Raw genomic sequence first — 25,974 nt, forward strand, 5'->3', positions numbered from 1 at the left:
GAACTTGATTCAGTTATGAACAAGCTCAAACATATGTAGCCAAAAGTGCTATAAATCAAGTTTTGACAAACCCTCTAAATCTCTCAAAAGTTTGCAAGTTTGGCAAGTAGTATCCAATGTATATAGCTAAGAAGGAATGCTGAAAATAGCTCCTACCAGAAGTGTTTTTAATGCTACTTAGTTTTAACATTAATTTGATTTCCTAGTTTTTGACACAGATATTCCAAAAAGACTATCTATAGGCCATCTCAGGAAGGTATATCCATAAGCACAACGGCATATGTATGAAAGAAAAATCCAACCTTTTTGCTGACATCTAATGTGCTCATTTATATTTCTCCTGTACTCACCGCTTCTTCTTTGGCCTTCTTCTTCACTTCCCTCAGAAAGGATCCAAATTCCCTGTCAAACAAACACCCAAATTAGATACATTAGCTGGAATTCTGATCAAAAGGTTACAATAATGAGCTAGATCAGTAAAAAACAATGACTTGGTAGTGGAGTACTTATCTCAATAAGAACAAACTTTTATTGAAAATAATATCATTGAAGAAAAAACACCCCACCATTCTTTTTTATTTAATTGCCTAACAATTTACAACAGATATAAAATCAATAGCAGCTCATCTGAATTCACCACCTGAGTGTATCAAGTTCAACCGATACTTTATGGCTGTCTTGTGCTTTTGGGATAAGTCAGAGTTAAGGTTGAGGTTAAGGTTAGGAATTTGGAAAGGATTAACACATGGGCTCTAGTTAGAGCTCAACACACACACCCAAGTTCAAATACAATCAAGACTAACCTGACAGGAAACACTGGTTTCACCTTCACTTCCTCCTTGTCCTCATCAGCCTGTATTTCCTCTTTATTCTCCATCTCCTCTTCACTTAAAACAAATTCATTGTCCGATGCCACATCTCCCTTTCCATTCTTTCTACGCTGCTTTCCTGCCTTTGGTACCAGGAATCCCCATCTTTCTTTATCACTGTAGTGCAGCGGGTAGCCATCCCATGTTAATCTCATTAGTTTTGGGGCAACTCGCACCTAGTAATACATTCAAAGTTATATAATAACACTTTAAAAGCTTGTTAAAAACACCTTACAGACTCAACTAAAATGGACAGCAATTTCCCAGAAGCTGAACTGCTTTAAAGTCATAATGTATGGTATTTCAAAATGAGTTTGGTCAATTTTTTTTTCAAACCTGATTTTATGACATATCACACATATCCCAACTAATGCCTAATTGGATTCAGCCAAATTAATTGCATTTTTAGGAAAATGGAGCAGGTTTGAATTAAAGTCACAATTATGACTTTAAATCAACATAGAACACCACAGTTAAATAAAAAATAATAATAAATTTCGGAATTTATATAGCGCTTTTTCCAGAGGATTCAAAGCGCTGTAATTTCGCTGCGTGGTGAATCATCACAATCATATCACATCAACTAGGCTAGTTGCAGCCGAACCTGGCGCAAACCTATCCGCTATAGTTAAGCGGCTAAGATAGTGTTGTTTTTGCCTCGGTGATTTGTATCGATTGATAGGTTTGACACTCTGAAAACGGAAGTAAACATTGAGCATGTGTGACAATTGCTTTTCTGCAAAAGCGATCGAGTATAAATTCAACTTTAAGCCAACTCACCTGAGAGGTTATTTTTGATGGACCTGGAGCCCAGTCATCACTATTCCATCTTGGACAAAGGTCTTTGTACCACCTACAAAAATATTAAGACACACAAAATCATTTATAAGGCAGAAGGGTAAGTATCCACAAAAGAGCAGTAGTTGGATAAATTCCCCCCGATCATTTATGAAATGTCCAATATCAATTATATAATAACAGAACACTTAGTAATCGGCTACTGATTAGGAGGACACAGACTCCAAGTAGTTACTAAGATTACTTGAAACTAGAAACAACCTTGGATCCAGTTGGAGATAACTTGCTGATTGCTTGAGGGACATAGGACCAATCTAGTGACCTCACACTACTACCATCACAAATCACTGAATGTAGTTCTAAGTACCGTATTGGTCCGAGTATAGTCCCACCCGTTTTTCAGGTGATTTTTTTTTTTTTTTTTTCGGTTTTGGAGTGTCCCTGGACCTAGACCTAGATGCTAGGATCATTCATGGTTGACCTAAAAAAAGGGTTTTTTCCAATCTCTGTAATTTTTCGAAAAATGGGGGGTGGGACTATACTCGAACGTGGGACTATACTCGGACGAATACGGTATATTATTTAAATTTTGGGATGAATAAAACCACTTGATCATAAATGTTTTATTACCTACTCTGCCCACTCCCCCACCATGTTTAGAACAAGGGTAGCCTAAGCAACTCCCCCACCATGTTTTAGAACAAGGGTAGCCTAAGCATTTACTTCTAGTGGTAATTATTTTCCAAATTAAAGAAAACATTGCAACTCCCTCACCATTTTTTAGACAAATTGAAAGTGTCCAAAACAGACCCTCCCTTAGTGGTTAAACATTGCACTTTTAAATAATACTACTTAATTTATTGGCATGAATCCTAGCCACCGATAAAACCCTTACTTAGGATATTCAGGCATATGCTGCCATCTCTTGGGTACTCTCGTAGCTGTAGCCAGAACTTGCTGGATCCTATCCTCTACAGGATCTTCCTCTCCTTCCACATCTTGTTCCAAAGCTTCCGCTTCTAGTCGCTTTTTCTCGGCCTTTGTTAACGATTTCGGCTTGTTCAGTTTATACTTCATGACCTCCCAGTCTAAATCCCACAGCCACAAGTCTTTCTTATACCTAATATAACAAAATCATATTGAATAGAAAAGTGTATTTATAGCGAAAGAAGTTACCAAAACACCATCTCTGGCTGTCTGCACATTTCACATACTGTTGTTGAACACCTTAGATACAATCTTTTTCATTTGAATGACCGCAGAAAGTTATCCTCTATGTTACTGATGAGTTCCTAATTTACAGTGTCAAACCCATCTCAACTGACTTAACACTCATTACATAATTGCATTGATCAAAGCAATCACTATGTGGCAGCTGGGACTACTATAACCAACAACCCCAAGTTTCATTTTGGGTTTTTACTGAAATGCCAAGATGCCAGGAAATATCTGCTCCTTCACGGGTCTGCTCTTCATTCTTTTGTTCACTACCTGGCAGCTGGAGCTGGGACTACCATAAGGCCTACAAGTTTATCAACAAGAGCACCAATGGCGCTGTGGCTCTACGCTTTTTTGTGGGAAAGCAATTGTTCTTGGAGTCGAATGCGCAACAAGTTGGTAGTTTTATGGAAAGGTTGGGTAGGTCGATCAATTTTTTAAACCTTCAGTTTGAAAAAAATCCCCACAAATATTCAATACGGTCCTTGAAACTCGATGCGGGGTCAATCTTCCTCCGCCGCATTATTATTTTTTGCCGCATTAGAGTTGCAAAATCTGAAAATTTCATTATTGTGGAAATTACTACTGAACCAGCAAGAATAATTTGTTCTGCAAAATTTTAAAATCCCTTTTTTAGTATTTGAAGCTTTCAACAACTATAGGAAGCCTTGACAACTATTAGAATTCATCTAAATTGACCTCAGACGACCCCGAAATGACCTCCCAAAAATTTGGCTCTAAATGGTGACCTCAGATGACCCCGAAATGACCTTCCAAGATGACCCCCTGGGTGACCCTGGATAACTCCAGAATGCCTTTCCAACAAAAAATTTGGCTCCAAATGTTGACTGTTCCGACCTTGTTTCATGCCCATACAACAGTTTGAATTTATTTGACCTCAGATGACCCCTGGGTGACCCCGGATGAGCCCAAAATGCCTTTCCAAAAATTTGGCTCCAAATGTTGACTGTACCCACCAAGTTTCATGCACATATGACAGTTTCAGTAATTTGACCTCAGATGACCCCTGGGTGACCTTGGATGACCCAAAAATGACCTTCCAAAAATTTGGTTCTAAATGTTGACTGTACCCACCAAGTTTCATGCCCATACGACAGTTTTTGCTAATTTGCCTTCAGATGACCCCTGGATGACCTCTGGTGACCGTGACCCACTAACCAATACAAACTTGTTCTGTGCGACCCCACAAAATTAGGCTCCAAATGTTGGCCGTACCCACCAATGCCCATACAACATTTTTAGTAATTTTACCTCAGATGACCCCTGGGTGACACCGGTTGACCCTGAAATGACCTTCCAAAATTTGACTCAGATGTTGACTGTACCCACCAAGTTTCATGCCCATATGACAGTTTTTGCTAATTTGACCTCAGATGACCCTGGATGACCTCAGGTGACCTTGACCCACTAACCAATACAAACCTGGTCTGCCTGGGGTCAAGATGCACCCACCAAGTTCGAGGAACATGCAACCCCACAAAATTTGGTTCCAAATGTTGACTGTATCCAGTTTCATGTCCATACAACAGTTTTTACTAATTTGACCTCAGATGACCCCTGGTGACCCCAAAATGACCTTCCAAAAATTTGGCTTTAAATGTTGACTGTACCCACCAAGTTTCATGTCCATACGACAGTTTTAACTAATTTGACCTCAGATGACCCCAAAATGACCTTCCCAAAATTTGACTCCAAATGTTGACTGTACCCACCAAGTTTCATGCCCATACCACAGTTTTGAGTAATTTGACCTCAGATGACCTCTAGGTGACCCTGGATGACCTCAAAATGACCTTCCCAAAATTTGACTCCAAAGGTTGACTGTACCCACCAAGTTTCATGCCCATACGACAATTTTAGTACCTTCCCAAAATTTGACTTTAAATGTTGACTGTACCCACCAAGTTTCATGCTCATACGAGTTTTAGTAATTTGACCTCAGATGACCCCTGGGTGACCCCGGATGACCTTCCTAAAATTTGACTCCAAATCTTGACTGTACCCACCAAGTTTCATGCCCCTACAACAGTTTTTGCAAATTTGACCTCAGATGACCCCTGGATGACCTCAGGTGACCTTGACCCACTAACCAATACAAACTTATGCTGGGGTCAAGATGCACCTAGTACAGGGATTTTGGGTGGATCACCGCATCAGAAGGCATTTTACACATAAAATACACGTAACCCACACACAATGCAATTGAATAACAGGCCGGTACTGTACAGTGCCGCTGGTTACCAGTTGTTCTCATTTATGTAATCAGCAATTGGAGCCTACAAAATGTGGTACATTTATAGTGTACGGTACTAATATGTGATATCGAAAATTGACACAAATTTTACGGTAACAAAATCAGTCATACCCAGAAAGGATAAAATTGAATTGAGAAAATAATGTACGTGTGACTTGTTGTACTAAAGATGCATCCACCCACCAAGTTTGAGGAACATGCTTCCCTACTATGCTAGTCTGAGGTGCTCTGATTTATAACACTCCGATCGCCATGCAATCTACGTTTAGCTTTAGTAGGCCAGTGGGACAACGGAATCACTACGTGAACGAGCTACTACTACACTAGTCTGAGAAAAGAGGCAGACACAGACAAACAGATTCTAGTGAATAAAATAGTATGATGATCAGTTGTAGCAACTACAAATTTCGAACGCTTGTCAGGGGTCAAACCCCACCATTTATTACTACACTAGTCTTAGAAAAGAGGCAGACACAGACAAACAGATTCTAGTGAATAAAATAGTATGATGATCAGTTGTAGCAACTACAAATTTCAACGTTTGTCAGGGGTCAAACCCCACCATTTATATTCCCCGCACTTTTTAGACAGACACCCTTTTGATCAAAAATTGAACCCCATACTTATGCAGTGTTTGTGAGTGACCAAAGCTTTATACAGCATTACTTTATCAAATCGGAAGACTGAACATCGGCGCTACCGCCGTGTCATACAGTCACTTTCTGCGCCATCAATCCATTTCAGAATCCGAATTGATGCAGAATTTATCCTCATCTATGAAACACTCATGATTTTCTTATTCATCTGAAACATTTGCGACATAATATTGGCAAAACTGCATCACTGCAATCATCTTTCAAAAGATACGACTTTAGATTGTTTACAGCATTACTTTATCAAATTCGAAGACTGAACATCGGCGCTACCGCCATTTCATACAGTCACTTCCGGTCTATTTTATCACTATCTGCGCCATCAATCCATTTCAGAATCCGAATTGATGCAGAATTTATCCCCATCTATCAAACACTCATGATTTTCTTATTCATCTGAAACATTTGCGACATAATATTGGCAAAACTGCATCACTGCAATCATCTTTCGAAAAGATCCGACTTTAGATTTTTTATCATAAACACATGGGCATTTGGCAAAGGGCTGAGATCCTGATCTCTACTCTCTACACAGCCGCTGTGGTTCAGATCGCTCCACTTCTAGTGTGAGCGAAGCGGCCAAAGCGGCTGGTGTAGAGACTGAAAATTTTATTCATTCATAAAACTCACGGCGCGTCGATTCTACTACGGGTGACGCTGCATTTAATTGAAAACATCAGCAAATTAATTTTTGACATTTTCTTTCCAGATTTATAAAGAAAATATGAATGTTTTTCAACAGATCATCAAATTACTTTATTATATTTTTTTTCTATTTTTAGCGTTACACACACGCTTTATATATTTCTCCCACGCTTTTTAGAAACCCACCCTTTATTCCGCAAAATTTATTTCCCACCTTTTTACAGATTTTCAGAATTCCCAACCCACACTGTAGAAAGCGTGCCAGACAAACAATGATAATGAATAGCCATGTGACCTTCGCTGCCGAGACGTTGTTTTCAGGGTTGTCAAACCCGCGATTTGGTAACCCAATTAGGCGACTTTTGAAGATTTTCACCGGGACAATTTCCTGCCCTATAGAATACAAAGGGCAAAGAAAAAAATTGGGCGACTTTTTCGATTATTTGACCTGCGATTCGGGCTGAATTTTTTGGCAACCCTGGTTATTTAGCGTTAATTTAACTAAATTACTACGCCGCTGGTCTCTAAATATTTTGAAGTGTTGTCCCATGGTAACAAAACTCCCGAGAACTCAATAAACAATCTGGACAAAGGAATCATCCAATCACGTTTCTATCCATGTGAGATCACCGCAAAAATTCATGATAAAAGGTCACTTTCCCAAAGAAAAATAGTGCAATCCGGCACTTCCGCCATGATCTCACAACTTAAATTACTCAGACCAAAATAATCTCTAGCGCATACAGGGAACCAAGCAAAACGATAGAAATGACTTGTTTCTCAAGACGACTTTTGACTTTTCTCACTTCAAAATAAGTACTTTCCCCACCCCAAATCCACTTCTAAAGGAGTGCAATCGATTGCTAAATAACTAAGCAAACCTTGGAACGTAAATTCAAAGCCAAATATCATAAACAAAAGAAACCTTAGCATAAAAAGCAAGAACACAAGTGGCCAAAATATGTAGCAAAAATTTATTCCTCACTGAGTGCAATGAGTAAGGCTCACCTAGCTACGCTAAGAGCCAAAAATGGACTTCGGGAAAACATTGAGTAGATGAATTGAAGATTATAAACTTGACATTAATGTTCAGCAATTCATGTGTCTATTAAAAGTAGACCTTTGAAAGTTATTTTCAAAACGTTAAAATGTTGTAACATCTTACATGTACTTCTCACATATGAAATAGATTGCCAGAGTTATCCGTCACTATGGATTTCCCCATTTTTTTTATAAATCTCAACATCCGTCACTATGAATTTTACTGTGTTGTGTGGATCCGTCTCTATGCAATGAGCCTTAAGTAAGTAGTGTTTACAGTTTTATAAATCAAGACAAGTATAAACAAAAAAACCAACAAAAAAATCTATTTTTCAGCTTGAGTACAAGATAACTTACCTTTCATTATGCATAAAGGAGCATGCATCTTTAGCAATACGCATGAGGTATAGCTTCATCTCCTTACACAGGGTATTATAAGTAGCCTCTGACTCATTGATGTATCTACTCCAGTTGTGATTCACAGGAAGATATGCCTGACCCATCTCAAGCATGGCCGCAAAGGTCACAGGGTGAGGAAACCTACACGTGGAGGACAAATAATTTACCTTTTCGGTTAATCACATAAGCCTTTGAGAGTACACCTGAGAACTGGTCATTTTTATTTATTTAATCAATAAATAATAGTTAAACTATGATAATCCCTATTCAATACTGTGTAAGCAGGAAACTAATTGGCCCATTACTCAGAATAGCAATTTGGCAAAAATATCAAGGTATCATTACAAAATTTTCCATATCTTGAAAAGTATTGATGCTATTTATATAATGATGGTATCATTTTAAAGCTTATTGTCTAGTGCTTACATTTTGATTCAAGTCATGAAATGACACTTGTTCTTGGTTTTGTCAGAACGGGTCATATATTTTCATGAGGTGATAAGACTTGCAGATATACAGGTCAAGAGGTTAATAAAAATTAATAGGCCTGTTAATATTTTACTTTGCATAAATACAAATTTCAACATGCTCATATTATCTTTACAAGATTTCTCAATGCTTTACCTTTCAAAATATATGGGCAGTATTTCCTTGAACACAAAATGAGTTGCTACAACATCTTTAGCACAATATGTCACTAGCTCCTGGAGGATAGACAAGAAAGAAAATAATAAAATAGATCATTGTGTGAATGCAACCACACGTTATGTGCATCTGAGATAGTTTTGCAGGAGAAGCATTTTTCTGTTTTTTGAAGAAATCAATGAAAGAAGACAGGGTCATGTACCCAGTCACACTCCATAACATCCTGCACGGTGTCAGCTTGCCTTATTCCACTTGGGACGTTAAGCAGTATCCGAGAAGAAGAAGAAGTCGTCTAGAGACAGGTGGTACAGCCAGTACATTTAAAATAAGTTCCATGTGTATGATATTTGCCGAAAGCCCCATTCCCTACTACATTAATCTGGTAAATAAGAAACAGTAGCTTGTGTGCTGGTGGCTTCCCTTTGTGCCCTTTTGCACCTCTCTAATATATACTGTCCTCCATGCCATGTTGCCTTTTTTGTTTTGTTTTTTGTTTTATAATTACCGGTATGTGTAATTGGTTTCTTTCATAATATTTGTTGTGTTTCTTGTATAATGCAATTTGGCCGTTTGGCCACGATGTTGTGCAGGTTAATAAAATCATATCAAAAATCATATCATATCATATTTCTTGGGAGGGGAAAAAATGCACAAAACTTTCAAGAACTACAAGTCCTGTGAATATATAAATGCAGTTATTGGCTTTCTTGACTCTTTTCCTTTAACCTGACAATGTATTAATATTAAGAAGTATACTGCAGTAATAACATGACTGTATATCCTTAGTTTTCATACTTTACCTGGAATTGTTGTCGGACATCTGTGATAGTGCCTGTTATGAATGTTTCCCTCTCACTTTTGTCCAGTGTTTCACCATTGCTATACAAGGCATACACATCAGCTAGGTTATTGAGACTACTCAGTGTCATCCACTGTTGCAAATGCACACACACACAAAAAGAAAGTCAGTGACATTAACTTTAGCATATTTGTTTCACATACAAAGTGGAAGCAATGCACATTGGGTCGTTGGTAAAAGTCCTTGGTAATTTTGCTTAAAAATAACATATTCAAAGCTTCTTGAAATTCATTTTGTATTCCACTAAAAGACTATTGACATCATGCCAATCCTAAGTCTGCAAAGGGACCTGTCAATCACATTCTCAATTCCAGTTGAAACCCATACACCCTATGTGCCACAAAGGGAGTGTGAATTTCAAATGGGTCTACCTGAATGGGTGCCTGTAATGAAATTTCCACCCCCTGTGTGGGAGATTTTAAAAAAGGTCATGTCTTCCATAGTGGGTGTATGGATTTCATCTGGAATAGCGCAATGTATTATGCCTGATGCTACTTATAATATTCTGGCCATCTCAATTTGGATGTTTCGCACATCCATCTTTATAGTTATGCAATTACAGATTTGCAATATGGGTCACATACAATGATACTAAGGCTTGCACCACCAACCTCAGGTTGACTTGGCTGTCAGTTTGGTACATGACTGGCATAGTTATGACTTTGCATTGATTGCTCATTCTAGGTTTTCAAAATAAAACAAATTCTCATTTACTTCCTTTCTACATTTTACCACAGTTTGAAAGGCAATTGTCATTAACAGATCATATTTTTTATCAACTCTTCACTCTCTAATTAGTTTGGAAACATCTTTTTGATTTTTTTCAAATCGTGACGAAGTTGAAGTCTTGATTTATCTCCTAAAACGACCCTTCCAAGCTAACTCTGCATAACTTACATCTTGCTGCAAGTCTCCATTTCCACTACCACCTCTGTTCCTTTGTCTTGAAGTAAATTCTTTGACTCTCTTATCCCCAATACCTTTGCCCTTTTCACTTGCATTCCAAAGCTTCCTCTGCAGAGTGGTCAGGCCTGATGTTGCCATATGAAGGCTCAATGTATCAACAAATCTGGTTTTGGTACCCTGCATAAAAGTAATTATTTAGAGAATAAAAGTATTCTTTAAGACCCGACTGTGTCTTGCCTGGAGTGGTAGCACTAGGTTTTTAAACATGGGGGTCAAACTTTTCAAATTGTGTGGAATTAAGATACAAAACAATATAAATAAGGGGTTCAAATGACCCTTTATCAACCTCTAGCACTCTCCAAATGGTAATTTTGTGTGCCAAAAGCTAAAAGAATTTGCCTAAGACCCTGTGGCGCAAGTTAGCGCTATCCGATTGCCTGATATGTTTGCACATAATTCACATCCACTCTTTATGGCCATTTTTATCAAGTCCAATCAGTCACTCATGTTGTTGAAATTGGAAGATTACAACTCAAAACACTATGTGCGATTGGTTTCAAGCCAAAAATCATTTGTGAAAGAAAAATCGTAGGGATTCAAACAAGCAATTCAGCCCAAGTCCATTATCTTTACATACCTGCAGATAGTACTGCTCCTTCACATAGCTTCTATCAAAGCTTACATTGTGTCCAACAACAATTTTCTCCTGTGATTCGCCTGGTTGCGCTAGCTTACCAGCACGCCGCCCAGGTTCCAGAGGGATGAGGTCTTGAATGGTGATATGTGATGGGTCAGAAAGGGAAAATTGGTCCTCTATTAATCTGCCACTACACCACGAATACCTGCAGTTTGTTGTAATTAGAAAAGCTTATGTTGTAATTAAAAAGAGCTAAAAACAACATGCCATGTACAAAATTAAATTTGAAATGAATTGTTCATAGAACTTCTTATGATGTATACTTGGACAACTTTTAATCACACAGACAAGACAATATAAGCATATTTACAGTTTTCACCCCGGTTTTTAAAATGACTGAGTAGAGCGTTGCATGTATAACTCTCTGAATGGATGGACGGTGTGATCCTATGATCTTTTTGGGTGCACAGAAATATATATTTGAATACATGAATACAAAACCCACCCAAGTCCATGCTTTGGCCAAATTCGAGTTAAGCATGGGAAATTGTTGCTTATACATAGGCCTATCATATGTATAAAAGCTGAACCCAAATCCACCCTTTATGTGCATCTACATTGAGCATGTGAAATCCAGCATGTATGAGTACCCAGCAAGTATGATACACATTTGTTTTTTAGTTTTCTCATAATCACTTTCCATGGACTTGGGTGGGGTTTGCATTCAGATATTCATTTGATCTGTGGGCATCACCCTTTATACAGCATGATTTTTTTTTCACAAGCAATCACCTAAACTCCATTTTAAATGGGATCATCTTTTAAATCCTAAATCCATTCCGATTTGAATCAGCTATGTATTCACAGACTACTACAGACCATGTATCAACAGTCAAAGTCCCTGTGCATTGTATGCTGTGAATTCTCACATATTCATGAGGGCTGATTGTTTGATCATGTTGTGTCTAACAATCACACCAGTGTTGTGTGCCTTCGCGTAAATGCACTAGAGCATTGCATGCCATCGCAATAGACTGTAAAATTACGCAGTATAGGTGCGTAGCTGTTGTGCCTGTCACATTTCATGGAACAACGGCCCTCATTATCGGGTGATGCTGAGACTTTGACCGATTGTATGTGGTCTAGCTGTTATCTTTTTCTTTCATGCATGTATTGCTTACCATGCTTTTGTAGACACAGCTGTAGCCAATGTAGGATAAGGGCCTTCAGTCATACAGACTTCAACATCAAATACAATAGCTTGTTCCTCTGGGTACTTAACACTTGCAGGCTCCATTCCTTCCACATACTTAACCCAGCCGTTCTGAAATAACCACTTAGATGGCATTGGTGGAAGTTCAGCACCTGCAAGTTCCTCCGACAGCTTCAGATACCCAGCACTATACTTCTTAGCTAGAGTGCGGAAATGCTCATCTATGTTATCTCCATACAAATTTGGTAATTTCAAATCAACATCCGGTAAAGGTGTATGTTCTTTATCAAGAAGGCCATGTTTCTGAAGATGTTTTTTACTCTTTTTGATACGTTTTTCAGCACCATCTGAACCGGATATTTCATGGTTGTTATGAAATATCTGCTTGTGCAGACTCTCTGACAGCATCTGTATCCCAATTGGGTTTTTGCGGATTCCAGGTTGATTTTCATTTGAGTGTGTACTGCAGCAATGGGAACATACACCAGGATATATAGATCTCACCGTCGTATTGTTGCTGTGTACCTTAGTGAGGAATGTTCTCAATTTAGCCGATAGGTTCAGTCTCGCTGCCATTCTCTCTATTCGGTTAGGTCAGGAGTCTCTGGGTAAATCATATCTGTAATAAGTGACATCAAATGACAAGTTATAAGTTTACATTTATGATGAATCAAATATCAAGTTTTGTGTCAAGTCAAATATTATGCAAATCACTAGGAAATTCATTTATTCAGATTTAATCAAGATTCTGACATTATCTTGGCTATTTCTTGACTTTCCTGAACTATTTCTTTATTTAAATTGTTAAGAAATAGATAAAAGGAAAAATATAGTCAAAAAAATGTCAGAATCTGAACTAAATCTTAACAAATGAACTTCCTAGTGAATGCTTAAATGACTTCAATGGTAAGGGATGTGCAAAAAATCAAAAAATCAAAAAATTGAAATCAAAAGTCAAAATTGTGATATATTCAACTGTTTGAGAAATGAATTATATAAAGGAACCCATGTAAGATCCAGGTGCTGTATCTATAATACAATGTACATTATCGACTTTCTTTATCTGTGTCAATAATAGAATATCGATTTCAATCGAATTGAATACATCTCTCCATTTTGAGTTTGTACTACACCACTGAGCTCAAGCTATCGATTTCTAGCCAATCAGATAGGCCTCCTTTTCTTGCGTTCGGTGAAATACCAATCAAACGTCGCTCACCAACGAAGTATTAAGTTTATATTTATAACACTGGGTGTCGACATTGTGCAGGGTTCACTTTTTTTCTTACACCGCTTTAAGCGCTTTTGCACGATCTTGCCGATATCACGAGCACCATGGGGGATGGAAGAACGTCTTAAGGTAGTATGAACGGCTACGGTGTCATGCTCAGATTTGCTTGAAAATGATACAGAATGTGGAGATGGGTGAGAAAAACTCACCTGCCAATTTTTAATTTTTTCCAAAAGAGCGCTTTTGACTTATGTAATTTTTTGTGATTGGAAAACCCCATAGACTTTGCACACGGCATGTTTTTGGCATGTTGCCAAGTTCTTCAAATCAGCTTAATTTTTGAAAACAAGTAATTTGTTTAAATGTGATTTTCTCTCCTTTATACCCACTGCATACATCTGGTTTTTAATTTATTTTATTGCAAAAATGCTACTTAAATAAAGAACAGCCTTTTTTTTCAAGATATTGGCCTTAACAAAGGAGATAAAATGATAATGTCCCGGGGGGGGGGGGGGCACTCCAACTTTGGAGGTGACGCGTATGTAGGGCTGTTAAGACCCCTTTTTCAGCATCGCTGTCACCCAAAGACCCCATATTTTTCCATTTGATCTGTCACCCAAAGACCCTTACAAATTCAATTTGAACAGCAACTTTCATTCATCACTGATTTTGTTACTTATTTTGAAAAAACAATGAAATTTGAAGCCATTTTGAACTAGAAATTTGATTTTCGAGGTTTTTGTGGCGCTTTTTCGGCTGTCACCCAAAGATTCCATCCAAAAAATGTCCATGTTCTCACCCAATGACCCCATATTTTTTACATTTGCTCTCACCGAATGCTAAAAATCATGCTCTCACCCAATGACCCCATATTTTTTACATTTTGCTCTCACCGAATGCCCCTTAGTGCGAAAGTGCCAGCCCTACACCTATATCCATTTCATACTGAAGTGCCCCCCCTGGGATAATGTTAGTACTTTTTTCAATTTTCTTGACTTTTTCTAGAAACACTAAATAACCTAAATTCTAGAATTTTTTTGGCGCTAACTATAGGACCAATTTCAACAAACAAGGTGTCATATGAAAGGTAATCAAATTTAGAAAATTCTCTCGCCAGCTTTTTTTAATTAAGTGTTTCTATTTTAAGTTATAGGTGTTTCTACATTTCCCTAAAATCACAAATTTAAAAATTAATTTTCTAAAAAATTAAACACTTTATCCAAAAAAGCTGGCAAGAGAATTTAGATATTAAGCTTATACACCATCCTTGAAAGTTTGGAAACCATAGCACACTCTATGTAGGCAAAAAAAAAATTATAATGTGGAAAAATTTAGGTAATTTTCAAAAATAAAGAAATACATAAGAAATGGTAAAATTTTTATGAAACTCTAAAAATAGGTGGAGTGATGACTTATCTTTAGTTTGTTCTAAGTTTTGAATTAATACACAATTCCAATTTGCTATTGTGGCTATTTTGCTGCAAGCTTGATTAGCCGTTCATACTACCTTAATATGCCTTAATGCTCTTTTTTATTCACAAGGATATCAAAATTGACTATGGGAAAGTCATAGATGTTTGCCACGAAGTATCCTCCAAGAATGTTGTTAAATAACCCACAAATTAAAGGTATGTTACATTTATTTCAAATTTATTTCAATAAATCTTCCCCCTTGCCGTTAGGACGTTTCGCTCGTTATGCTCGCTATGCTCGATTGGGTCACATTTTCAGGAGTGTCCCCCCTTTCTCGAAATCCTGGATCCGCCCCTGGTCAGCATCCTTACCACTGAGCCGCGTAGAAGTGAATGAATATGTATCCCAAGGGCTTAAGAGCCAATCTCCTTTATTATGTACCCATCTGTGATACAAAAAAAGAATTTTCTCTAAAAAAAATTTTGGTACATATCCTAAAACAATTTTGGTGACATATTAGCTTAAAAAATTCTTGAAATTTCAACAACTTACTTGCACATGTAAAATATGAGCATAACATTGTGCATCCCAACCTGCATTTTGCATTCAAAGTAAAAATGGTTGACAATTTCAGCCAAGAAAAAATCTGAGCCTTACTTGCAAATGATAAAAGTTTAGCTTCAGCAAAATTTTTTGGGAACTTCAAACATTGTATTTTCGCACGTGCCATCAAGATCCCAAGCATTTCTGAAGAAGTAAGTTTGACATTTATATTTTTCATTTTTGAAAAAGCATCATTTTGGAGGTCTATTTGACCTTTCACAAAGAGGTCAACAAGATCCCAATTTTATTACTCATCGCCTAGCTTCTTTGGCGACCAGTAGATAAAACACAAGCAACAGCTAATTGGGATCATGTGGGCGCACTAATATAAAAGAGGTCAAAGGTCAAGCTTTGTGCCAAAGTGATGCATATTTGCCTGTGAAAGTGGAACTTGACCAATAAAAATGTACCAACAAGATTCTCACTTTTTGGATGATTGGACAAAATGTTTAACTGATAACAAGAAAAAAAATTGGGATCATGTGGGCGCACTAAAATAGAGGTCAAATTCAATATTTGATGAAAACACAAGCCCCTTGGCATTATTTCAAAGCATCATGTGCAGCAAAAAGTGAACTTTGACCGGCATTAAATGTGCTCCAACAAGATCCCATCTTATTTTGGATGATTGATTTTTGGGATCTTATGTATAACTAATTAACAGAGGTCAAAGTTCAAAAGTGGCACAAAAAGTATTTGTATTTTTTGGATTTGCACTAATTAATAGAGGTCAAAGTTCATACTTTGTGCCAATTTTTTTCAATGGGGATCACCAGACATGTCTCATAGAAACTTGTGTGAGTGCATTTCAGATGATGCTGATTCCATCATGGTAGTTGGTGAGAGTAAAAAAAAATTGTCAAAATACTTCGCAACTTTAGGCTAAAAATCGCCTAATTTTGTATGAAGTATGAACTTTGACCTCTAATGAATTAGTGCGCCACATGATCCCAATTTTTTATTACTTGTTATCAGTTATACATTAAGCCCCTTTATCCAATCATCCAAAAAGTAAGATGGGATCTTGTTGGCGCACATTTTAAATGCGGGTCAAAGTTCTACTTTTGTGCTGCACATAGGCAATGTAATGCCAATTCGGCACAAAGTATGAACTTTGACCTCTATTGAATTAGTGCGCCCATATGATCCCACTTTTTTTTACTTGTTATCAGTTATACATAAGCCCCTTCATCCAATCATCCCTGAAAAAGTAAGATGGGATCTTGTTGGCGCACATTTTTATTACGGGTCAAAGTTCCACTTTCGTGCTGCACATAGGCAAATATGCATCACTTTGGCACAAAGCGTGACCTTTGACCTCTTTTATATTAGTGCTCCCACATGCTCCCAATTAGCTGTTGCTTGTTTTTTGTCTACTGGTTGCCAAAGAAGCTAGACGATGAAAAATAAAATTGGGATCTTGTTGGCGCAATCTTTTTGTGATGCAGTAAAAAGCCCACATTGTGCAGCTTAGTGGGCAAAAGAGGTCAAATTGACCTCCAAATGAGGCTAAGTCCATTTTCAAAAATCAGAAAAATGAAGGAAGATCAAGAGATCCCAAGCTAATTTTTTCAGTTTTTGCAGAGAATTACCTCTTCTTTAATGAAATCCTATTCGAGAGTCAGGTGACGCTGCTAATAATACAGGCGTGCAAAATGTGCTAAAATAGGAAATTTTGACCTTTGACCTCTGTTAACTCTAGTGCGCCAAACTAAATCCCAAAAAATTTTATGCTGAAAAATGAAACTTGCCATGGAGGTCTTTAATTTCAAACTTGTTCGGACTTGGGATCTTGATGGCGCAGCCCGTTATGATGCTTTGAAGTTTGCACGAGGGCGCTTTCATCAAATCAATGGATTTACTGATTTGTGCGCCATCAACATCCCAATTTTTTTTCTTGGTTTTTGTAATGTAACCATTTTGTACTTTAAAAAAATGCAAAATGCAGGTTGGGATGATGATGGCGCACGATGTTATGCACCCCAAAGTTTACCATTTGCAAGTAAGGCTCAGAGAGGCTGAAATTTCAAGAATTTTTCAAGTGAACGAGGCGCTGTGCACGCCATATTTTACATGTGAGTTGTTGGTGCTAATATGTACCAAAATTATTTTTTAGAGAAAATACTATTTTTTTTTGTATCACTACCCCCCTGATTTGGGTACATAATAAGGGAGACTGGCTCTTAAGGCAGGCAGCCGCGTAGGGAGTGTTTTACACACCCAAATTTGTAAATATACATGTACACACCGTTTTTGCCCACATGGCCTATACTTTGTACAGAAATCTTAAATCTACACATCCAGTTTTTTTTAATTTACACATGCCCAAACCTTCAAATCCTGCCTAAGACCATGATGTATCCATTTCTATTTTTCATTACTTGCCTCCCCCCTTTTGGCCTGCCAAAAAATCTTTGCCCTCCCACCCTATAATTCACCACCCGGGGTTACACATAATTATAAATATAAGAGTGCCCCCCCCCCGCCGGAATATAGTATGAATATATATAGGCCTACTATTCTTTAGTTGCCAAAATATAGGCCATGTAAACAAATAAGAACAAAAAACAAAGATCCAAGAAAATATTTCTTTATCATTGGGCAAAATTATACCCCGGTACTAAACATGCAAAAACAATGTCTATGTGCAAACACTGTACACATGTACAGTTAGTGACCTTCTCCTATATATCATATAGCATAGCACCTAGATGTATCCATGTGGCCAGTGGTACACATGCCCGGTACACATGTATAGTAGGTTTCACATTACATTTACATCAGAAGGTCAGAGAATGGGAAGAATATTCCAACTGAAAGTACCTTTTAAAAACAGAACAATATGAAAAATAAATGTATTATGTAATCAAAATAATCTATAATGTTACACCTACAAGGAGATATTTTGCCTGACCTGTGCACAAGGAGGAATAAGAAATAAAGTTACCTGCATCCTGTGATGGACAGTAACCAACAAGAGTCCTGGTGGGGAGTCTGGAAGTCAGTGGTAGATAGAGGGCAGCAGCCAAAATTACAGACTACAACACATGCATTTGTGGTCCCAGGGGTAGACATAAGGAGCAATAATCAGCTGGTCCTGGGAAGGTTTCCAGCTGGCCCAAGGACAAATCCAGTGACCCAGGTTTGTCATTTCATATTAAACTATGCCAAAATCCCAACTGGCCCGACAGAGAAAACTACTGGCCAGGGCCAGCAGGCCAGTGGTTAAATCGACCCTCTGGGGTCCTTTGCAGACCTCCACAAACCAAGTATCTCAAAACCTTGAAGGGGTCACCTCCCTAACAACTTTTTAGAAATTTGGTTCAGTTGGCATGGAATGCAACTGTAAGATAGCTCAAGAGCATGTTGACATATTTTATCTGATATCAAATGTGCCAATGTAGCTTTGTAGTTTCAAAGTTCTAAGCATTTTTTTCATATTCACTATGGTATGAAATTGCCTAGGGCAATGCCCCAAGTTTTGTACGACTTTATTGTGGCCACAAAAGATTATTTGATGGATTTTCATCAAAATCTGAGAGGGTCACAAAAATCTCAACTTTTTTTCAGAAAAGTGGGGACCAGACTTACATGTGGTCGCAGATGTATCTGTCTCTACGGACTCAACCAAGAAGAAGAAGAGGCTGTGGATCACAAAATGCCATTGTTGGTACATGTAGGTACATGTATAATACAATTCTCATCAGACTAGTCTCCAAAAGAACTACCATACTGACGCGAGTATAGTCCCCCCTTCCGAGTAAAGTCCCACCCCCAAATTTTTGACTTTCGACCTAAATGCTAGGATCATTCATGGTTGACCTAAAAAAAATTTGAATTTTGCATGAAGTTTTGTGTTTTTAATATGAAAATTGATACTTTGTTTTCATTGATACTTTGTTTTCTATAAATGATATTAAAATGCATGAATTTGAAGAAAAAAAAAAGGTAAGCTTACTACACAAGATAGCATGGAAATATCGGCATTTTTGAAACATCGTGGTTGAAAAAAGTGGTGGGGGCGTTTATTTGAGGGGGGCGACTATTTGATGAAATACGGTACATGTATAAACTCATGTATCTGATTTCCCTGTTCAATATTGCAATGCTATAGTTATTATAGTTTCAGTTGGACAAAGCAAACGCATAGGAACAATACTGTGTCGGCTTTGTTTCCGAAATGAGAACAAATAGTCTGCATATTGTTATGCAGTATTGCTATGGTAAATAATAGTACAACTCATTGTTGCTAATGTCAAACTTGTGTGGTAAATGAGAGCATGATATAGTGTCCGCTTCATTTACTTACATCATAGCCCGCTGCCTTGAAAATTAATTTCGCTTCAAACGGGGGAAGAACACGTACGAGCCCGAACTTTACCCACACAATTTCTCTTTTTTCAGGATAAATACGCATAAAAAAATTGCAACAAGTGTGAACTTGTAATGTAATAATTATTCTCTTCGAATAGAGATTTGTTTTTGCAATAGACCTGACCAAGTAGAATAATCTGAAAGCCCGGTGGGTTGACTCTCCACTGACGAAGTGTACGCATGATGGTTCCAATTAGGGGTACTTTTCAAGAAATGTCGTTCATGTTTTACCGCTACAGTTTTTGTTTTTTGTACTTTTTCTGTCCGTTTTTTTAATAGTTCCACACAAAATTGATAGGGTATTTCTCTGAAACAAATTGTCCTCATTTCCCCGTGAAATAGGGGGCAAAATTCAAAAGCGTCCTTGAAATGGTAAAAATAGGGGTATTTTTCCAGAAAAAATGTCCTTGATTCCCTGTGAAAAGGGGGTGAAATAAAAATGCCGCGGATATGTGTCCTCGAAATAATAAAAATAGGGGGGTTATTTGGGGGTAAATTGTCCTTGATTTTGCCCAAAATAGGGGGTAAAATTGCTACATATGTCCTCGATTCCCCGTGAAATGGGGGTCATTTTCAAATCCGGGAACGGTCATGCGTCCTACCTTTAAATACAAACTGAACCCACCGGGTCTGAAAGTACTAAAAATTAGAAACAAAATGAGGGGTCAACCATTGTCATAGGATATCAGAAAGTGAAGTAGATTTTTGATTATTTATTATTTGCTCTCAGGATGATCTGAGGTCACATTTCATTTAAAAATGTGTGACCAACTTAATAGCTACCTCAATTACTATTTCAAGTCTTAAGGGATCCAAAATGAGCGTTTATTATGCGTTTTACGACAGTATTTTTGTAGGACATGAGAGCACCTCAGACCTATCGAATTGCATTCTGAATACGAAGCATGTCTTTCTGATATCAAATAATTTTCATTTTTTAAATCACAATATAATACAAATTTTATGACAAATTATAAAAATTTGATATTTTTCAAATTTTTGATATATAACAGTCCTCGAAATAAATTATATAAATCTAATGATATATTCTTAAAGTGTATGTAGCAGGGAGGAAAAGCCGACGGTCAATTGAAAATTTTGACCTTTCATATTGAAGATATAGATATAAAAAAAAAAAAGACCTAATTTTTTTTGGTGTTTGGGGAAAAAATCCATATCTTCAATACGACAGGTCAAAATTTTCAATTGAACGTCGGCTTTTCATCCCACCTACATACATGTACACTTTTAAGTATAAATCATCAGATTTATAAAGTTTACTTCAAGTACTGTTAAATATCAAAAATATCAATTTTAATGATTTGCCATAAAATGTGTATTAAATTGCAATTTCAAAAATCAAAATTATTTGATATCAGAATGACATTCTTCGTATTCAGAATGCAATTGATATGTCTGATGTGCTCTAATGTCCCAAAATAAATACTGTCCAAACGCTCATACCCCAGCCCTTAACTTAGGCAGTTCCCTCAATTACATTGATTTATTTCATTTAATACACATGTTACCTGCCTTTTGGCAATATATATTGCTGAATATATTTTTTTGGCAAAATATATTGCTGAATATAATATATTTTGTGTCTGTGCAGAATGTTTCACATCTTCTTTATATTTTCTACATTTTTAAAGTGTTTCATTAATCGTCACAGATTTTAAGCCACATGTTAAGGCCCCAAACAGTCAATTTTGAGTTTCCCGTCACATAATTTCTGAAAACAAGTGAGGTAACTTTTTCATTATTCATTATTCATTATTTGTCTGCCTTTCATTATATGACCAACAGCCAACACGGATGTAAAATGTGTTGTTATTTGCCACTCACTCGCTTGAAGATGAATGTTTCGCCCAAATGAGATTCAAAAGTATATTACAAAGAGTCTGCAAGGTTGACAGCAAAATGTATGTTTTGATTTTGATTTTTCCACAAAAAATAAAGGGATATTAATTTTTTTGTTGCAAATATAACCAGTTTTCATTGGTATTTTTTGGAAAATCACACTAATGAATTCAAGTGAGGGTCAGAAAATGAAGTGAGGGCGGGTGACGGGACACTCAAAATCGACTTTCCTTGGCCTAATACTTAAAAAGTTATAGTGCAGAGTACCCTACATGTATAGTCATTTGGGAACCTGCTATGAAATAAATTAAAATAACCTATATTAAATGAGCATGATTTTACTTTAAAGTAGTATGAACGGCTAATCAAGCTTGCAGCAAAATAGCCACAATAGCAAATTGGAATTGTGTATTAATTTAAAACTTAGAACAAACTAAAGATAAGTCTTCACTCCACCTATTTTTAGAGTTTCATAAAAAATTCTACCATTTCTTATGTATTTCTTTATTTTTTGAAAATTACCTAAATTTTTCCACATAATAATTTTTTTTTTGCCTACATGGAGTATGCTATGGTTTCCAAACTTTATAAGCTTAATATCTAAATTCTCTCGCCAGCTTTTTTGGATAAAGTGTTTACTTTTTTAGAAAATAAATTTTTAAATTTTTGATTTTAGGGAATTTTAGAAACACCTATAACTTACAATAGAAACACTTAATTAAAAAAAGCTGGCGAGAGAATTTTCTAAATTTGATTACCTTTCATATGACACCTTGTTTGTTGAAATTGGACCTGTAGTTAGCTCTAAAAAAATTCTAGAATTTAGGTAATTTAGTGTTTCTAGGAAAAAGTCATGAAAATTGAAAAAAGTACTAACATTACCATTTTATATCTCCTTTGTTAAGGCCAATATCTTGGAAAAAATTGCTGTCCTTTATTAAGTAGCATTTTTGGAATAAAATAAATTTAAAAGGCTGTGTGTTTTGAACTCGCCACCCTTAGCGTTACATCACAAATATTATGAATTTTTACACCAATCACGTTTCAAATTAGAATATCTCCACAACTATCAACCCTAAACTAGCAAAAGTATACATTTTTGGAAAGCTGAAGGCAAAAGTAATTTAAATATACACATTTCAACTCATTGTACAGGGTGACCTTGAAGTTATACAGGGTGGAATAAAAAATTCCAAATAAAAATGGGTCACTTGATGCATTGCTTGTTACTAACTTGCAATTATAAACTGAAAGTAAACAACATTGATTTGGTTAGAGGTTAGGGGGAGCCTACTGACTTTGGAAGAAAAAAATCACAGCTGTTTGGTAAGCTCGGAATACAGGGTGTCCCAAAATATGTTCAAATTTTTTTACGATTAAACATATTTTGAACTGAAACATTTTACCCCTAACCCATACAGAAAAAGTAAGTCCATATTTAGATTATACATACATGTACATACATATGGTCGCATGTCATGAATTGGTCATCTTTTGTGTAACATAATGTTAAATGATAAAAATATCACCAATTTTGATTCACTTCAATACAACTTTTAATGGATACATTTTAGACCATTAAAAGTATATATTTCTGAAAAGCTTATATTACAAGGATGCCAAATCAACAAAGTGTAACATCATAATACAGGGTGGGTAAGAAATATACAGGGTGGAACATCAACAAAATTAGCATCTTTATTGTCATGGTAAACCCCATATTTTTTTTATGAAAGCTATGTAGCTCAAAATAAATATGGATTCAGAAAGACATTACATGGGCCCTTCAAACAAATTAGGAAGAAAGAGTTTGGTATCCCTTAGTTAAACATACAGGGTGGTCAAAATTGTAAAATAATTTTACAATTTGTATGACATTATCAATCAAAACTTTTTTCCTCCATGTCTGGCACTAAAACTAATAGTAAAATTGAATTCCTCATCAAATTTCCTTAAAAATATGTGTACTTTTAAATAAGCAGGGTGACTCAGGCAAGAGATAGGCCATTTAGAAATGTCGGAGCATTATGTGCATACTTTGTACAGTAACATATAGGGAAATTGTCTTAATTAGCAATTAATTAGGCAATTAATTAGTTACATCTTTTGTTTCAGTTGATCTACTATGAGGTAGATTTACAATCCAGGATGATATATGTGCAATTTGTGGTCCATGCTAGTTGTACTTTTTAAGATACAAAGGTTTGAAGTTTGCCATATTTTCACAATTTTGTGTACAACCCTATGGGGCTCACCCGCCCCGGCTCACCCGCCCCGGCTCCTCCATTGACACATGTTACATTGAAGTATAACTCTCAAAGTAGTTGTCCAATTGACTTGGGGATTTTTGTATTTGACAAAGAACATAATTATCTACAAAATGACACCAAACTATCTAAAATAGGTATCATACTTTTAGAATAAATCATACTTGAAGTGGGAAGAAAGCATTTTCATGTTACGGCTCCTCCATTTTTGGGTGACCTATTTGTGACATGCGACCATATACATACATGTACATACAAAAGTTTCTTAGGACGCAATTCGCCAAAGCAACATTGCGTTTACAAAAATAACATGAGCAAAATACATAAGCAATAACAACCAGAAAGTCAGAACAAGTGTGTTTTTAAGAGTTTCTTGAAAGTGATTGTAGATGAGGCTCCCCTAATGTGTTGTGGTAGACCATTCCATGCTTTGGCAGCAACAACAGGAAACCTGTGTTCTCCAGCAACAGAGTTGAATCTGTCAATTGCAAGACGTGAAGGATCATTTGAAGATCTGAGTGGGCGAGCAGTAACATAATAAGAGAACATTTGAGCAATATAAGCAGGTGATTGATCATGAAGTGCCTTGTACACAAGAAGCAAGATCTTAAAAGTTACTCTGTGTGCCACAGGAAGCCAGTGCAGTTTTGATATTAATGGCGCAGCTTCAGTTCGACGACCAACAGTATATATAACACGCGCTGCACTGTTCTGTAGGCGTTGCAAACGGCTCATATTCTTAGATGACAGGCGAGTATAAAGCGCGTTGCAGTAATCAAGGCGTGAAATGACCAAAGCACGAACTGTGTGATGACATGTGTCTGAATCAATAAATCTCCGGATTCGCCAGATATTTCTGATGTGGAATAAAATACAGCGGCGAAGGTTGTCAATGTGAGAATTAAGTGACATTGTGCTATCAAAATAGACACCAAGGTTTCTGACGACTGTAGATGGCGTGATCTTTGATCCTCTCAGAAAATGTAAACTTTGACTATGATAGGATAAGTAATTAAAAATTTACAGCAACTTTTTGATTTTGAAGACATCCGCATTGCTTACTACTAGGGGTGTGATTTTCGGTAATTTTGTGCCCGGTACCCGTGCATTTTTCGGCGGGTAACCGGGTACCAAATTGCAACAAAAAAAATAAATAAATAAAGTTTTGTAGTGTCTCTGGACCTAGACCTAAATGCTAGGATCATGGTTGACCTAAAAAAAAAATAAAAAATTGAATTTTACACATATTGTTTTGTAATTTTAATATGAAAATTGATACATAGTTTTCATGTCATACTCTATTAATGATATCAAAATGCATTCAAATTCAATGTGCAAAATTCATTTTTTTTTATTTTTATGTCAACCATGATCCTAGCATTTAGGTCTAGGTCCAGAGACACTACAAAACCGAAAAAAAACTTCTTTTTTTTTAAATTTTGGGTACCCGGGCAGGGAATTTCCTTCCCTGGTAATAGGATTATCGGGCGGGACTCGAATTCCCGGGACTCACTCACAGCCTTACTTACTACAGTGTTTAATATGAAAACGGGTAGTTTTGTACATAAAAATTTGCATTTTATTGACTAAACCAATCATAAAGAGTTCTAAATTATTAAAAACAATTAGCATAATTGATAATCTTTCCAAAGAGCTCTTAACCATGTCTGTAGCCCATGTGGATGCAAAGATATGATCAGTTGATCCAACGCGCACACACACACTCAACCGCCACCGCCTCAACCGCCACCGCCTCAACAACCACCTCGGCCATTCTGCACTCAAACAACTGTAACTTCACTATCTTAGCTGATAAATAATTCTCCTTTGGAGGTCTGTTAAGGCACATATTTAGCTACAAAATGACACCAAACACACTACAATACCTTTTGTTTAAGCAGAGACATAACAATTTGAATGAGTCTTGATTTGGAAAAGTGTAACAAAACCACCATTTTTGGGTGGCGAGTTCAAAACGCGTGGCCAAAAACAGATTTATGCATTGGGTATAAAGGAGAGAAAATCACATTTAAACAAATTACTTGTTTTCAAAAATTAAGCTGATTTG

At 36.7% G+C, this 25,974-nt stretch overlaps 1 protein-coding gene across 1 annotated transcript in view; it reads right to left on the reverse strand.

Moving 5' to 3' along the window:
• The window catches only part of LOC140159479 (DNA polymerase subunit gamma-1-like), a 29,443-nt gene extending 16,699 nt beyond the window's left edge, over positions 1–12,744 (reverse strand). Inside the window, exons 1-10 of the mRNA XM_072182966.1 lie at positions 12,127–12,744; positions 10,946–11,150; positions 10,300–10,485; positions 9,344–9,475; positions 8,523–8,602; positions 7,857–8,039; positions 2,563–2,787; positions 1,650–1,722; positions 804–1,045; positions 351–402 (exon numbers count right to left, since the gene is read on the reverse strand). Coding sequence (XP_072039067.1) covers positions 351–402; positions 804–1,045; positions 1,650–1,722; positions 2,563–2,787; positions 7,857–8,039; positions 8,523–8,602; positions 9,344–9,475; positions 10,300–10,485; positions 10,946–11,150; positions 12,127–12,734 — 1,986 coding nt within the window. The 5' untranslated portion in view covers positions 12,735–12,744. The remainder of the gene's footprint in view (positions 1–350; positions 403–803; positions 1,046–1,649; positions 1,723–2,562; positions 2,788–7,856; positions 8,040–8,522; positions 8,603–9,343; positions 9,476–10,299; positions 10,486–10,945; positions 11,151–12,126) is intronic.
• Positions 12,745–25,974: the final 13,230 nt, after the last annotated feature.

This window comes from Amphiura filiformis, chromosome 8 (genome assembly GCF_039555335.1).
Source record: "Amphiura filiformis chromosome 8, Afil_fr2py, whole genome shotgun sequence".
NCBI classification, from domain to species: Eukaryota; Metazoa; Echinodermata; class Ophiuroidea; order Amphilepidida; family Amphiuridae; genus Amphiura; species Amphiura filiformis.